At 55.7% G+C, this 13,611-nt stretch overlaps 1 protein-coding gene across 7 annotated transcripts in view; it reads left to right on the top strand.

Moving 5' to 3' along the window:
- The window catches only part of ZMYND8 (zinc finger MYND-type containing 8), a 134,952-nt gene that overhangs the window by 24,723 nt on the left and 96,618 nt on the right, over window positions 1-13,611 (top strand). For 6 of the 7 annotated variants that reach the window (XM_066586293.1, XM_066586292.1, XM_066586288.1 and 3 more), the window contains exon 3: window positions 2,094-2,164. In XM_066586293.1, the coding sequence (XP_066442390.1) occupies window positions 2,094-2,164 (71 nt within the window). Of the gene's footprint in view, window positions 1-1,738; window positions 1,812-2,093; window positions 2,165-13,611 lie in introns of those variants that run through there. The other variant, XM_066586291.1, reaches the window with a different exon arrangement.

Genomic DNA, 13,611 nt, shown 5'->3' on the forward strand with positions numbered 1-13,611 from the left:
CATGTATGTACTACACCCCACCGTGCCCGGACTACAGGCCTCCCATGAATGTACTCCACCCCACCGTGCCCAGACTACAGGCCAACCATGTATATACTCCACCTCACGGTGTCTAGACTACAGGCCTCCCATGTATGTACTACACCCCACCGTGCCCAGACTACAGGCCTCCAATGTATGTACTACACCCCACCGAGCCCGAACTATAGACCTCCCATGTATATACTACACCCCACCATGCCCGGACGACAGGCCTCCCATGTATGTACTCCACCATACCGTGCCCGGACGACAGGCCTCCCATGTATGTACTCCACCATACCGTGCCCGGACGACAGGCCTCCCATGTATGTACTACACCCCACCGTGCCCGGACGACAGGCCTCCCATGTATGTACTCCACCCCACCGTGCCCGGACGACAGGCCTCCCATGTATGTACTCCACCTCACGGTGCCCGGACTACAGACCTCCCATGTATGTACTACACCCCACCGTGCCCGGACTACAGGCCTCCCATGTATATACTACACCCCACGGTGCCCGGACTACATGCCTCCCATGTATGTACTCCACCTCACGGTGCCCGGACTATAGGCCTCCCATGTATGTACTACACCCCACCGTGTCCGGACTACAGGCCTCCCATGTATGTCCTCCACCTCACGGTGCCCGGACTACAGGCCTCCCATGTATGTCCTCCACCTCACGGTGCCCGGACTACAGGCCTCCCATGTATGTCCTCCACCTCACGGTGCCCGGACTACAGGCCTCCCATGTATGTACTACACCCCACCGTGCCCAGACTACAGGCCTCCCATGTATACACTCCACCTCACTGTGCCCGGTAACGGGTGCCTTCACCTCTCGGGCACAAGGAGCTTGGACCTTTGTTCCGTTGGCGTAGTGATGTATAAATGTCTCTTCCTGTCTGAACATTTGGTTTTCATCTACTGTTGCTGTCGGAGGGGGAGATGGCCATCCGCAGATGCCCTCATTAGATGCTTCCACGGTAGCTGTGGTGCAGGGACGGGGCAGTGCTGCTGCCGACGCCATCTTTCTAGCCCTGCATGGCTGTGATAGGTGAGTCTTTCCTCCAGCGCCTCGGCTTTCTGCACCGTGGGACGTGGGGGGCACATCTACTGGTAATGCAGGCACTTGTCTAGCGTTTGGCACATCTGTCACATACAAAGCAAGCCCAGATTTAATGGCAATGTAGCATGCAAGGGGGAGAACAGGGACCGTTCAGCTTGTACAGGGTTAATTCAAAGCAGATGAAGTGCATTTCTTGCTCTCTTCATGGACAGGGGGTGCACTTATTATTTGCAGTGTTTCCTGATTGTTAGGTGACCAGTCTGGTATTGATCCATATGGCATGTCACCAGTTATCATACCTTACATGCCCCAGCGCGTGTGCACTTGTAACCCTTTCCTCACCAGTTAGTGACTTCCCAGTGGATCCTGCAATCAGACGGCAGACAACAGATTTTTAAAAAAGACCCCCCCCCCCCTCCCCCATCAATCTTACCTTCCCGGGACTCTGAGTCTGGCTCAGCCTTCTTGTCGGAGAGGTTATTTCAAGTGTATGTATCCGTACTGTGAGAGGCTTTGTAAATGGTTAGAAGCGTCTATGTATGAAGAGGATGTCATGTGTAATGCTGAGACCCCCTCGCAGGTGCCCAGGGACGCCAGGGGCTTCTATAAGATGATCTTGCTGAGTGCAGACGCTCTCCTTGCAGAATCCTGCAGGACTGGCCATGTCTCCTGAATACTGACACTGGAGGGGCATCCTGCACCACTACTCTCACTATGGTATGGCTGCTTCTTCACCTACCCCCTAAGCGTCTCCAGTAACACGTATGCATCATTGGCTCTGGTACCTGCAACGTTCTGCAGCCTCTGAAAGCCCAGGGTTGCTGTACTGCTCTCATCCTTCCAGAGAGGACATGGTTAAATCTCAAGCTGTCACCATCTTCCCTCTCTCTATCACTGTATGAGATTGACACTAGTGAGGGGCTCCTTGTGCACGTATGTGGGGTCAGAGCGTCTCAGTACATGACGGGGTCACTTACCCTCTTTCTTTGTCTCCCTCAGTTTGGCAGAGGAGGAAGTGAAGACTGAGCCGGAGGTGGTGGAGGGGATGGATGTCACCACTCGATCCAAAGGTGAGGAACATTGCCGCTGTTTCACATCTGCTCTTCCCTAAACTTGCAGACCAAGAGCCTGTATACACAGGGTGACGCTCCTGATATACGGCTTTCTAGAGATGCCTGGCTGCAGGCTCTGTGGGGTTAACCCCTTTTGCTGCTGCAGTGATTTAGCGTAATCCTCTGGGAGTCCAATCCGTCAGATGGGCATCGCTGCCGCTCGTTTCTTCCCTTCTCCCTCTTTATAAAGTGATCACAACTTTATGTTGAGTGGATGGAGAGATCGATCGTCCCTATGACTCCCCCAAACCTGATCTAGCCCTGGGACCCTGTGATTAACTAGCGCAGTGGCTTTAGCTGACTTGTGGTAGGCCGGGTTAGAGCATAATAGGTCTGCCTACATATTGCAGACTGTCACTGGGCACCTCTTCCTGTGTGAAGCTCCATTTACACAGGACGAATTTTGGGCAAACGATGCCCAACACTCGTCCCTGTGTGTCCGTGCTCCTGCACAGGAGCTAGCAGAGCTGTCTCACTCATGGAGCGGCCAGCAGGGGGCAGTGCAGGAGATTTCTCTCCTCTCACTCCCCCGCCCCCCTTCATTGAATGGCCGCTGTTTAAACATGAGCTTCATCACTCATCTTTTATGCTGCATAAACAATGAGCTTATCACTCATCGTTCAGTTTAAACAGCCGCCGTTCGGTAGTGAACCGCTGCTGTGTTATCTCAATGGAGAGGGGCGGGGAGAGAATTCTGCACTGCCCCGCCCCCCTGTTGCCCGCTCCCCCAGTGAGACCACTCTGCTAGCTCCCATGTGATAGCACGGGAGGGCCGACACACGGGGAGGGGTGCCGGGCATCGTTTGCCCGACATTTGTCTTGTGTAAATGGACTTAAGAGTCCAGATTATCTGCCCATGTAAATGAGCACTGACGAACGAGCAGCATGTGGGTCGGCCCCTGTTCACATTGTTGGCCGATGACCTGCCTTATGGGGACAGATGTTGCTGGTCGTACCATTGACGCCGCTGACCAGCCACCATTTTTATGCTCATGTAAAATATACAATTAGTCGACGGACAAATGTTTGCTTATTTTAGGCTAATTGTTTGTCCTTTTGCATGGGCCAACGGTGGGGCGAAGGAACATTCAGGTGAACATTCTTGCCTGATCATCTAGCTGTGGCCCTTAAACGGAGGACGTTCTGCTGGCTATGGTGAGATAGACTGGTCCTATCGATGATCGTTCATCTCTGATTGTCGGAATCGGCCTTTGTAACGGCCCAGTAGATGAATGCCATTCTCGTTAATTAGTGCTCCTTGTAAAAGGACCCTGTGTTCAGCCACACAGCTTTATTTTACCTCAGCTTTACGTTTGAACTTTGAGCGTAGGTCTCCAGACCCGAACTCCAAGGATCGTACAAGTGGTGCTTGGAGTTTGGATACGAAGACCCACGGTCATCCAAGATACTTTCAATGTTCAAATGGTTTGCCCCTACCATGTGATTGGTTGCTGTCCCGCCTGATAAGTTTGTCCTGTCAAGCATTAAAAGGACTGGATCCAAAGCTAGTGCTGGGGATTAGGGAGTGAGTGGTACAGGTAGTCATTTCTGTATCCACCGAACTTCATTTGTCGTATCAAAAGAAGTTAGAAGCATTAGTGTGCGGGGTAGGTGGTCGTCCTTGTCTCATCACTGTGCGGGGAGGCGGCTGCCGCCATGCCATGGCTGTGGCGGGGAGGCGGCTGCCGCCATGCCATGCCATGGCTGTGGCGGGGAGGCGGCTGCCGCCATGCCATGGCTGTGGCGGGGAGGCGGCTGCCGCCATGCCATGGCTGTGGCGGGGAGGCGGTCTTCATCACCCGGTCACTCTTGTCTCCGCGGTGTGGCGGGAGGCGGTTGTCGTCATCCTGACGCTCTTGTCAGGGCGGTGTGGCAGGAGGCGGTTGTCGTCATCCTGACGCTCTTGTCAGGGCGGTGTGGCAGGAGGTGATCGTCATCTTGTCCCCTCGGTGTGGTGGGAGGTGCTGGTCCGTTAAGCACTACTGTGTGGCATGGACACGCATGTCTTCCTGTGTGTTACCACATGAGACTTGTAGCAGATGTCTCAGTAACAGAACTAGTAAAGATTGCTGCGTGTAGATGGGCCCTCCGGCTCCTGTCTGTTTATCCCACCATCGTGTATAACCTGCAGGTTCTTAGCCTCCTCGCTCAGGGCCGTCCAGCAGGCAATGTTTACCAGGCTCCATTTTGTTTACTTCATCAACAGTGTTCTCAAAATGGTGGTGAGAGGGAGTGCTGGCAGCGGGCGAGTGATTCCAGGCCGAGTGCTTCCTCTGCAGCAGCCCCCACAGCCGGCATGGAAGGGATTAATCAGCTCACTCACTTCCTTCACCTGAAGATGCTGCTGGGTACTAAGATGCCAGGAGACGGGCGGAGGTGGCACTGGGTCACCCTGGGAGCTGGCACTTGTGGCTGCAGGCGAGTGGGGATCACACAGCCATCCAGCTTTCCTGCGCCCCTGAGCCAGAGACCGGAGGTTGCATCTATCAGATCCTAGAACTACTGGGTCTCTGAGCCGTAAACATCATCACCAGGTCCTAGTAATCCGGCAGCCATGAATGCCGACGGCCCAGCGGTGGGGTGCGCGTGGGCGCCTCACTCCACAGATAGCTGATGGCTGCAGCAATAGTGGGACAGATCCCCTCCCCCACCCCATCACTCTTCACGAGGCCATCATTGTATCCTGTCCTTTGTTGACATGGAAGATAAGCCGCTCCAGAGGTGTCGGGCAGCCATTTATCCCCCCCCCCCTCTCACCCCTCCTGCTGAGTGTAAGCTCAGATGCTCTCTGAAACCGCCAGTGTAAATGCCTCCAGGGCTCGTCCTGGCATCATGATGGCATGCAAACATCAAACCACCGTCTGCCCGTGTGAACAGTCCCGGCCGCTCGTCTCCATTCACTAGCCATGGTCGCTTCCATGTAAATGCTGGGACAGCTATCTGCATCTCATGTAAGAGGGGCCTGAGGGGGCTTCAAGGCCTTGTTCATATGGCACGCTAGATCAAGCGCTTGGCACAATAATTGTGCGCTGTGAACGCATGCAGTGAAAGGCCAATCCGCAAATCGCAGATCAAATCTTTTCTGCAGACCATAAAATCATCGTTAGTCCAACGCAGCGTCAGCCCATCATCGATGAACGACGGCCTGTTTGCTGTCAGTGGACACGGTCAAACAACAACTATCCCATTCACGCTGTTGGCCCTGCGGTCTTGGGCCCATGTTTGGCCGTGTGGCTGTCTCGGGTTTGGCCGCGTGGCTGTCTCGGGTTTGGCCGCGTGGCTGTCTCGGGTTTGGCCGCGTGGCTGTCTCGGGTTTGGCCGCGTGGCTGTCTCGGGTTTGGCCGCGCTGGCCGCGTGCCCGTCTCGGGCTTGGCCGCGCTGGCCGTCTCGGGGCTTGGCCGCGCCGGCCGTCTCGGGGCTTGGCCGCGCGGCGGACCCGAGTTTGATCTGTGTACTTTGTTGGGCATTTCTATCTCTGCAGGTGGGGGAGGGGAGGCTGTCTGTGCCGTTGCCTGACCCTTAAACGCGTCTATTCTTCTTTTCTACCTGGAAATATTAGAGGACGAGCGGCGCCCACCAGCAGCCCCCCTTCAGTGTCATATCTCGGGCAGAGCGTTGCGTCATTGTTTCCATGGTGACCGCTGCAGAGTCCACTATGTGCCTCTTCCCCAGGGATCCTGTAACAATGCCGTCTTTGTCCTCCGCTCGTTTCATTCCCTCAGATGGAATGCCGTGTCCCACTTAGTCTGCGCTCAGGAACGTGTTCCCCTGTTCCTATAAAATACAGCCCCCCCCCCCCTCCCAGTAGTACGGTTTATTATTAGTCGCCGACCGCCATTCTCTACGGCCCCTGTAACAGGTGCAATTATAACCCTTCGCTTTTCAATGGCTGGATTTGCAGGATTGGTTGGCTTTGGGCAGAGCAGCCATGTTTAGATGGGTCACATGATGAGGTAGACTAGATGCATGGTGCCTTCGCTGGAGACATTTGGAATATGTTGGTCGTGGTTCCTGTCATTGAGCTGTAATGGCGGTTCACTGATGCTGGATTACATGTTCCGGATTACTGGAAGGGCAGAGACAAAAAACGTTAGTGAAATGCTGAGAACCTGCCGCTGCCACTTACTGCGTCGCCCCCCCACGATGGCAGGAATCGCATCTTTATCTTAATCGCCAAGACCTCTTAAATGCTGATTCATTGTTGTCAGCCTTTACTGAGGAGAGATCCTGCGGGTTACACCACGCCATGTAGTGTGCCATGTCAGAGCCTAGCTTATTGCAGCCGCTGCCCCGGGACACGAGGTTTGGTTAGAGCATCTGGATGGTCCCCGCAGGTTACACCACGCCATGTAGTGTGCCATGTCAGAGCCTAGCTTATTGCAGCCGCTGCCCCGGGACACGAGGTTTGGTTAGAGCATCTGGATGGTCCCCGCAGGTTACACCACGCCATGTAGTGTGCCATGTCAGAGCCTAGCTTATTGCAGCCGCTGCCCCGGGACACGAGGTTTGGTTAGAGCATCTGGATGGTCCCTGCGGGTTACACCACGCCATGTAATGTGCCATGTCAGAGCCTAGCTTATTGCAGCCACTGCCCTGGGACACGAGGTTTGGTTAGAGCATCTGGATGGTCCCTGCAGGTTACACCACGCCATGTAGTGTGCCATGTCAGAGCCTAGCTTATTGCAGCCGCTGCCCCGGGACACGAGGTTTGGTTAGAGCATCTGGATGGTCCCTGCAGGTTACACCACGCCATGTAGTGTGCCATGTCAGAGCCTAGCTTATTGCAGCCGCTGCCCCGGGACACGAGGTTTGGTTAGAGCATCTGGATGGTCCTCGCAGGTTACACCACGCCATGTAGTGTGCCATGTCAGAGCCTAGCTTATTGCAGCCGCTGCCCCGGGACACGAGGTTTGGTTAGAGCATCTGGATGGTCCTCGCAGGTTACACCACGCCATGTAGTGTGCCATGTCAGAGCCTAGCTTATTGCAGCTGCTGCCCCGGGACACGAGGTTTGGTTAGAGCATCTGGATGGTCCCTGCAGGTTACACCACGCCATGTAGTGTGCCATGTCAGAGCCTAGCTTATTGCAGCCGCTGCCCCGGGACACGAGGTTTGGTTAGAGCATCTGGATGGTCCCTGCAGGTTACACCACGCCATGTAGTGTGCCATGTCAGAGCCTAGCTTATTGCAGCCGCTGCCCCGGGACACGAGGTTTGGTTAGAGCATCTGGATGGTCCCCGCAGGTTACACCACGCCATGTAGTGTGCCATGTCAGAGCCTAGCTTATTGCAGCCGCTGCCCCGGGACACGAGGTTTGGTTAGAGCATCTGGATGGTACCCGCAGGTTACACCACGCCATGTAGTGTGCCATGTCAGAGCCTAGCTTATTGCAGCCGCTGCCCCGGGACACAAGGTTTGGTTAGAGCATCTGGATGGTCCCCGCAGGTTACACCACGCCATGTAGTGTGCCATGTCAGAGCCTAGCTTATTGCAGCCGCTGCCCCGGGACACAAGGTTTGGTTAGAGCATCTGGATGGTCCCTGCAGGTTACACCACGCCATGTAGTGTGCCATGTCAGAGCCTAGCTTATTGCAGCCGCTGCCCCGGGACACGAGGTTTGGTTTGAGCATCTGGATGGTCCCTGCAGGTTACACCACGCCATGTAGTGTGCCATGTCAGAGCCTAGCTTATTGCAGCCGCTGCCCCGGGACACAAGGTTTGGTTTGAGCATCTGGATGGTCCCTGCAGGTTACACCACGCCATGTAGTGTGCCATGTCAGAGCCTAGCTTATTGCAGCCGCTGCCCCGGGACACAAGGTTTGGTTAGAGCATCTGGATGGTCCCTGCAGGTTACACCACGCCATGTAGTGTGCCATGTCAGAGCCTAGCTTATTGCAGCCGCTGCCCCGGGACACGAGGTTTGGTTAGAGCATCTGGATGGTCCCTGCAGGTTACACCACGCCATGTAGTGTGCCATGTCAGAGCCTAGCTTATTGCAGCCGCTGCCCCGGGACACGAGGTTTGGTTAGAGCATCTGGATGGTCCCTGCAGGTTACACCACGCCATGTAGTGTGCCATGTCAGAGCCTAGCTTATTGCAGCCGCTGCCCCGGGACACAAGGTTTGGTTAGAGCATCTGGATGGTCCCCGCAGGTTACACCACGCCATGTAGTGTGCCATGTCAGAGCCTAGCTTATTGCAGCCGCTGCCCCGGGACACAAGGTTTGGTTAGAGCATCTGGATGGTCCCTGCAGGTTACACCACGCCATGTAGTGTGCCATGTCAGAGCCTAGCTTATTGCAGCCGCTGCCCCGGGACACGAGGTTTGGTTAGTGCATCTGGATGGTCCCTGCAGGTTACACCACGCCATGTAGTGTGCCATGTCAGAGCCTAGCTTATTGCAGCCGCTGCCCCGGGACACGAGGTTTGGTTAGAGCATCTGGATGGTCCCCGCAGGTTACACCACGCCATGTAGTGTGCCATGTCAGAGCCTAGCTTATTGCAGCCGCTGCCCCGGGACACAAGGTTTGGTTAGAGCATCTGGATGGTCCCTGCAGGTTACACCACGCCATGTAGTGTGCCATGTCAGAGCCTAGCTTATTGCAGCCGCTGCCCCGGGACACAAGGTTTGGTTAGAGCATCTGGATGGTCCCTGCAGGTTACACCACGCCATGTAGTGTGCCATGTCAGAGCCTAGCTTATTGCAGCCGCTGCCCCGGGACACAAGGTTTGGTTAGAGCATCTGGATGGTCCCTGCAGGTTACACCACGCCATGTAGTGTGCCATGTCAGAGCCTAGCTTATTGCAGCCGCTGCCCCGGGACACGAGGTTTGGTTAGAGCATCTGGATGGTCCCTGCAGGTTACACCACGCCATGTAGTGTGCCATGTCAGAGCCTAGCTTATTGCAGCCGCTGCCCCGGGACACGAGGTTTGGTTAGAGCATCTGGATGGTCCCTGCAGGTTACACCACGCCATGTAGTGTGCCATGTCAGAGCCTAGCTTATTGCAGCCGCTGCCCCGGGACAAAAGGTTTGGTTAGAGCATCTGGATGGTCCCCGCGGGTTACACCACGCCATGTAGTGTGCCATGTCAGAGCCTAGCTTATTGCAGCCGCTGCCCCGGGACACGACGTTTGGTTAGAGCATCTGGATGGTCCCTGCAGGTTACCCCACGCCATGTAGTGTGCCATGTCAAAGCCTAGCTTATTGCAGCCGCTGCCTCGGGACACAAGGTTTGGTTAGAGCATCTGGATGGTCCCTGCAGGTTACACCACGCCATGTAGTGTGCCATGTCAGAGCCTAGCTTATTGCAGCTGCTGCCCCGGGACACGAGGTTTGGTTAGAGCATCTGGATGGTCCTCGCAGGTTACACCACGCCATGTAGTGTGCCATGTCAGAGCCTAGCTTATTGCAGCCGCTGCCCCGGGACACGAGGTTTGGTTAGAGCATCTGGATGGTCACTGCAGGTTACACCACGCCATGTAGTGTGCCATGTCAGAGCCTAGCTTATTGCAGCCGCTGCCCCGGGACACGAGGTTTGGTTAGAGCATCTGGATGGTCCCTGCGGGTTACACCACACCATGTAGTGTGCCATGTCAGAGCCTAGCTTATTGCAGCCGCTGCCCCGGGACACAAGGTTTGGTTAGAGCATCTGGATGGTCCCTGCAGGTTACACCACGCCATGTAGTGTGCCATGTCAGAGCATAGCTTATTGCAGCCGCTGCCCCGGGACACGAGGTTTGGTTAGAGCATCTGGATGGTCCCCGCAGGTTACACCACGCCATGTAGTGTGCCATGTCAGAGCCTAGCTTATTGCAGCCGCTGCCTCGGGACACGAGGTTTGGTTAGAGCATCTGGATGGTCCCTGCAGGTTACACCACGCCATGTAGTGTGCCATGTCAGAGCCTAGCTTATTGCAGCCGCTGCCCCGGGACACGAGGTTTGGTTAGAGCATCTGGATGGTCCCTGCAGGTTACACCACGCCATGGAGTGTGCCATGTCAGAGCCTAGCTTATTGCAGCCGCTGCCCCGGGACACGAGGTTTGGTTAGAGCATCTGGATGGTCCCCGTAGGTTACACCACGCCATGTAGTGTGCCATGTCAGAGCCTAGCTTATTGCAGCCGCTGCCCCGGGACACGAGGTTTGGTTAGAGCATCTGGATGGTCCCCGCAGGTTACACCACGCCATGTAGTGTGCCATGTCAGAGCCTAGCTTATTGCAGCTGCTGCCCTGGGACACGAGGTTTGGTTAGTGCATCTGGATGGTCCCTGCAGGTTACACCACGCCATGTAGTGTGCCATGTCAGAGCCTAGCTTATTGCAGCTGCTGCCCCGGGACACGAGGTTTGGTTAGAGCATCTGGATGGTCCCTGCAGGTTACACCACGCCATGTAGTGTGCCATGTCAGAGCCTAGCTTATTGCAGCCGCTGCCCCGGGACACGAGGTTTGGTTAGAGCATCTGGATGGTCCCTGCAGGTTACACCACGCCATGTAGTGTGCCATGTCAGAGCCTAGCTTATTGCAGCCGCTGCCCCGGGTCACAAGGTTTGGTTAGAGCATCTGGATGGTCCCCGCAGGTTACACCACGCCATGTAGTGTGCCATGTCAGAGCCTAGCTTATTGCAGCTGCTGCCCTGGGACACGAGGTTTGGTTAGAGCATCTGGATGGTCCCCGCAGGTTACACCACGCCATGTAGTGTGCCATGTCAGAGCCTAGCTTATTGCAGCTGCTGCCCTGGGACACGAGGTTTGGTTAGTGCATCTGGATGGTCCCTGCAGGTTACACCACGCCATGTAGTGTGCCATGTCAGAGCCTAGCTTATTGCAGCTGCTGCCCTGGGACACGAGGTTTGGTTAGAGCATCTGGATGGTCCCCGCAGGTTACACCACGCCATGTAGTGTGCCATGTCAGAGCCTAGCTTATTGCAGCTGCTGCCCCGGGACACGAGGTTTGGTTAGAGCATCTGGATGGTCCCTGCAGGTTACACCACGCCATGTAGTGTGCCATGTCAGAGCCTAGCTTATTGCAGCCGCTGCCCCGGGACACGAGGTTTGGTTAGAGCATCTGGATGGTCCCCGCAGGTTACACCACGCCATGTAGTGTGCCATGTCAGAGCCTAGCTTATTGCAGCCGCTGCCCCGGGACACGAGGTTTGGTTAGAGCATCTGGATGGTCCCTGCAGGTTACACCACGCCATGTTGTGTGCCATGTCAGAGCCTAGCTTATTGCAGCTGCTGCCCTGGGACACGAGGTTTGGTTAGAGCATCTGGATGGTCCCTGCAGGTTACACCACGCCATGTAGTGTGCCATGTCAGAGCCTAGCTTATTGCAGCTGCTGCCCTGGGACACGAGGTTTGGTTAGAGCATCTGGATGGTCCCTGCAGGTTACACCACGCCATGTAGTGTGCCATGTCAGAGCCTAGCTTATTGCAGCTGCTGCCCTGGGACACGAGGTTTGGTTAGAGCATCTGGATGGTCCCCGCAGGTTACACCACGCCATGTAGTGTGCCATGTCAGAGCCTAGCTTATTGCAGCTGCTGCCCTGGGACACGAGGTTTGGTTAGAGCATCTGGATGGTCCCCGCAGGTTACACCACGCCATGTAGTGTGCCATGTCAGAGCCTAGCTTATTGCAGCCGCTGCCCCGGGACACGAGGTTTGGTTAGAGCATCTGGATGGTCCCTGCAGGTTACACCACGCCATGTAGTGTGCCATGTCAGAGCCTAGCTTATTGCAGCCGCTGCCCCGGGTCACAAGGTTTGGTTAGAGCATCTGGATGGTCCCGGCTCGTAGATGCCGAGGACCACGTTCGGGGCTCCTTTCCACTACAGACTATTTCACACCACTAACTATAACAATCTCTGGTGCCGGAAGACCAACTACAAAGCAGTTTGTTCATTGGGACGTGTGACTGAACCCTCGTCTCTGCGGTGTCCTACGATGACCAACAGTAGTCCGCCACCATGTATATACGCCATTGTCCACGTTCTTCCATGGTCCTTAGTGAATTTGTTCCCCCTGTTTGTCGCCAACATCACCAAGGCACAATGGATCCCAATGACTGTACAGATAGAGGAACGCCATACTCGGTTGGCAGCCAAGTGGAGGCCGGAGCCAGGTATGTCCCCTTACTCCGGTTTTTCCATTCATGTCCTTTATATTCGCCCAACAAACGTAGCCGTCATCACTCTGGTTGCGCTGCTCACGCCATGTTTCCGTAAACGTTCCGTGTAAAGGGGCCTTAGGCTGTATACAAACAGATTTGCATTGCGGAATCCAAGGTTGGTGTCCGCACTAAATACTGTTCATAACCTGCCATGGAACAGCGGTTCCTCCTGCACACTTTTGGAAATCAATTGTGATTTCCATGAGCGGAGGAAAAATGGCAGCATGTTCTGTCGTAGTGTGGATTCCACACGGACGGCTTCCGTTAAAGTCAATAGAAGCCCTACGACCCGCAGCCCATCCTCAGTTGACATTGCAGATAGGCCACTCGTGCCCGGGTCATCACCTGGCGACGGTGCAGGAAAAACAAACATAAAAAAATGTAATGTGCACGTCCGAGGGCGAGCCGTGCGGACCATCCGCAATACAGATCAAAGAAGATATGCGTTATGCGTGGACGGCGGCTGGGCACAGGAACGGATTCTGCTGCAGGCTCCCGCATGTGAAGTCTGACACGTTCGTGTGCAGTTATTAGAGCGCCCTCTTGTTACAGTCCTGGGTTTAATAGATCAGGGGTCCCCAACCGCCGGTCCGCGGACCAGAGCCGGGCCGTTGGGTGGTTAGCGCCGGTCCGCGGCACCGTCGGGAACTTTTGCTCTAAACACAAGGCCCGCGGGCCGAATTCGGCCTGCTGCCTTGTGTTTTGTGGCTCGCGGCATGCCGACGCCGCTCACCACTGAAGTGATTACCAGCGGGGGAGCCGCAGCTCCCCGCTGGTAATCACGCTGATCCCGGCACACACTGACGTGTGCAGCCCGGAACGCTTCCTCCCCGAGTCCCCTGCTCATTAGCTCCGCAGGAGAGGACTCGGGGAGGAAAGCGTTCCGGGCTGCACACGTCAGGGGAAGCAGACCGAGAGCGACGCTGATAGCAGGGAGGAGGTAAGTATATGGGTTAGGGGGCTGCTTACTACTGGGGGGGGGGGGGGGGCTACTTATTACGGGGTAAGGGGCTACCTATTACGGGGGGGGCTGGTTATTACAGGGGAAGGGAGGCTGCCTATTGCTGGGGGCGGGACCTGCTTATTACTGGGGGGGGGAACCTGCTTATTATTGGGGGTGATGCTTACTGGGGGGGGGGGCTACTTATTACAGGGGAAGGGGCTGCCTATTACTGGAGGGGTGCCTATTACTGGGGGGAAGCTGCTTATTACTGGAGGGGACCTGCTTATTACTGGGGGA

The sequence above is a fragment of the Eleutherodactylus coqui genome, chromosome 13 (assembly GCF_035609145.1).
Source record: "Eleutherodactylus coqui strain aEleCoq1 chromosome 13, aEleCoq1.hap1, whole genome shotgun sequence".
NCBI lineage: Eukaryota > Metazoa > Chordata > Amphibia > Anura > Eleutherodactylidae > Eleutherodactylus > Eleutherodactylus coqui.